This window comes from Octopus bimaculoides, chromosome 18 (genome assembly GCF_001194135.2).
Source record: "Octopus bimaculoides isolate UCB-OBI-ISO-001 chromosome 18, ASM119413v2, whole genome shotgun sequence".
In the NCBI taxonomy this organism is placed as follows: Eukaryota; Metazoa; Mollusca; class Cephalopoda; order Octopoda; family Octopodidae; genus Octopus; species Octopus bimaculoides.
In genome coordinates this window covers 15914396-15917008 of record NC_068998.1, presented here as the reverse complement: position 1 = coordinate 15917008, position 2613 = coordinate 15914396, and the positions used below count along the sequence as shown (strand labels likewise).

The window sequence follows — 2613 nt, the reverse complement described above, 5'->3', positions numbered from 1 at the left end:
TTCAATTTGTGCAGCTTAAACCCCATCAAAGCAGTACTTCAGCATGGTCACAGCCCAGAGAGTGAAACAAATAAAAAGAAGCAAAGATGGACACACATGTAAATAGGTGACTATAGAATAAACATTGGACAGATTTCAAATACATACCGATGGAGTTGGATGTATTCTCTGGGTTGATTTAAAAGCTGTAGGAATCTATCAACAATCTTATTCTTGCCCACTCCTTGGTTCCCTACCAACAGTAAATGCTCTCCTAAGGAATAATCTTTGAGCATATCCTCCATAACAATCAGATGCTGAAACAAATCAAAGTAAATATTAAAAAAAAAATTCATTCCAGAATAACTAATAAGTCTTTGTTAATAATCGATTTTAGATCAATAAGTATTATTAGTATTTTGTTGGGTTTAAGGAGAGTCATTATGCCCATATTATTAACACATGCGCTAAGACAGCAAGCTGGCAGAATCATTAGCATATTAGGCAAAATGCTTAGTGGCATTTCGTTTGTCCTTACGTTCTGAGTTCAAATTCCGCCGAGGTCAACTTTGCTTTTCATCCTTTCAGGGTCGATAAATTAAGTACCAGTTGAGTACTGGGGTTGATGCAATCAATTTAACCCCTCCTGTCAAATTTCAGGTCTTGTACCTATAGGAGAAAGGATTATTAACACCTGTACTGGTTCAATTCCCCTCCTTCATTATTAGTTAATTGGTTATATATCCAACTAACTAATCGACTGTTTGTTTAATGTGGTTAAACAGTAAGTCGTTTGTATTGTTTTTGTTTGTCAAAGCTCTTTCGATGCTACTTACAACCTTTTCAATGACTTTCTTGTTAGTCCATTACAATGCGTGTGTTGATAATATTGGCATAATGTGAATAACTTTTTTTTATCAGAGACTTGCCTGAACAAAGGTAATTAGGAAATAAACAATAAATGGCTATCAAAAAAAAAAAAACTCAACCTCAAAATGGTGAAAATTTTACGAGACTCACCTGATTATTTTCATAAAACAATATGTTTGGGACTTTAGTGATGTTATCTGGCTTACAGACTGGAAGTTTTGTATTTCGAATCCTTACCAATCCATCTTTCACCTCACCTGTGTGTGTATAAGGATATAAGACATTACTGAGGTACCACAGATGAACAGATTACAATGATGAACAATCAATTCAATCAGTATTTCAAACCCAGCTTCTTTTTCCTTATTAACTAGGCCTAGAGGAAGAAGCAGCAGCCATGGTATTTGCAGACCCTCCTAAACTGGTTGTCATAAATGTTCCACTTAAACTATTGCTTTGTTTTGCAATACTTCATCCGTCTTCATGTTCTGAGTTCAAACTCCACTGAGGTAAACTTTGCCTTTCATCCTTTTGGGTCAATTAAATAAGTACCAGTTACACACCGGGGTTGATGTAATTGACTTAATCCCTTCTCCTAAATTTAAGGCCTTGTGTTTCCAGTAGAAAGGATTGTTATTATTATTACTTCCGCCTTAGCAAAAGCAGAGGTATTGTTTTTAGTTATATTTGTTCGTCTGTGGACAAGATATCTCAAGAACCACTGGATGGATTCAGATGTTTGGCCACATGACTGGCATGAACTGATTAAATTTTGGGATCGGTCAGGTACTGGAAAAAGATTCTGGATTATTTTTCTTGTTTTTTAACTTAATTTTTGAGAGCAGTTGGGTTCATTTTTAGTATTCTCGTTTGTGAGAGCAGTCGAGTTTATTTCAAATATTCTTATTTTAAAAATCATCTCTGGCTAATCATTGAGAGGACATTGGTGTTGCCTTGGCGGAGGATTGCACTCTCTGAGGGCTCTTGTTATTTAAGGCAATAAGCTGCTTGGTACTATGTATACACAGAATTAAAACATTGTGATGATGATGATGACAATAATAATAATAATAATAATAATAATAATAATAATAATAATAACAACAACAACAACCACCACCATCATCATCATCATTATTACTCAACATCTGTTTTCCATGTTGGCATTGGTTGGATGAAGTGACAGGATCTGACAAGCCAGAGGGCTACGTCAGTCTCCAATGTCAGCTTTGGCATCATTTCAATGGCTGGATGCTCTTCCTAACGCCAATCGCCTTACAAAGTGTACTAGGTGTTTTCAACATGATACTGGCATTAGTGATGTTGCCAAAGTAACTTTCAAGACACAGAAAAGAAAGGAAAAAGCTCCTTTAATTAAGTGGAAGGAAGTATATTTGCAAGAGGGGAAGACAGCTTACTGATTTAAACAGAATATAGATGTAAAAAAGAAAAAAAAGTTTTGTCTCTATAATAATTATAATATGAATCAGCATGTCTGCTTAGCTATCAAGATAAAGAAAGAAAAACTTGAAAAGTAAGGCTGTTTTGCATTACATACATGTTGTGGCTTCTTCAAGGTTGGTAAACTTCATGTTAGTTGATGTCTCTAAACCAGCATCTTGAAGTGCCTGCTCTAAAGACAATCGTACCATTCGAGGTAGGAACCTTGAAAAAAGATAGAATTTTTTTTTAATTCTATTTTTTTACAAAAAAAGTTTTCAAAATATTCAAGAAAAAAATTGGAAATCTTTTAAAAACTACTTT

General features: G+C 34.6%; 1 protein-coding gene across 1 annotated transcript in view; it reads right to left on the bottom strand.

Annotated features, from left to right (window-relative positions):
* Nucleotides 1-2613, bottom strand: part of LOC106871189 (von Willebrand factor A domain-containing protein 8) — an 85720-nt gene that overhangs the window by 55383 nt on the left and 27724 nt on the right. Inside the window, exons 19-21 of the mRNA XM_052974539.1 lie at nt 2408-2514; nt 1000-1106; nt 148-296 (exon numbers count right to left, since the gene is read on the bottom strand). Of these exons, the coding sequence (XP_052830499.1) occupies nt 148-296; nt 1000-1106; nt 2408-2514 (363 nt within the window). The remainder of the gene's footprint in view (nt 1-147; nt 297-999; nt 1107-2407; nt 2515-2613) is intronic.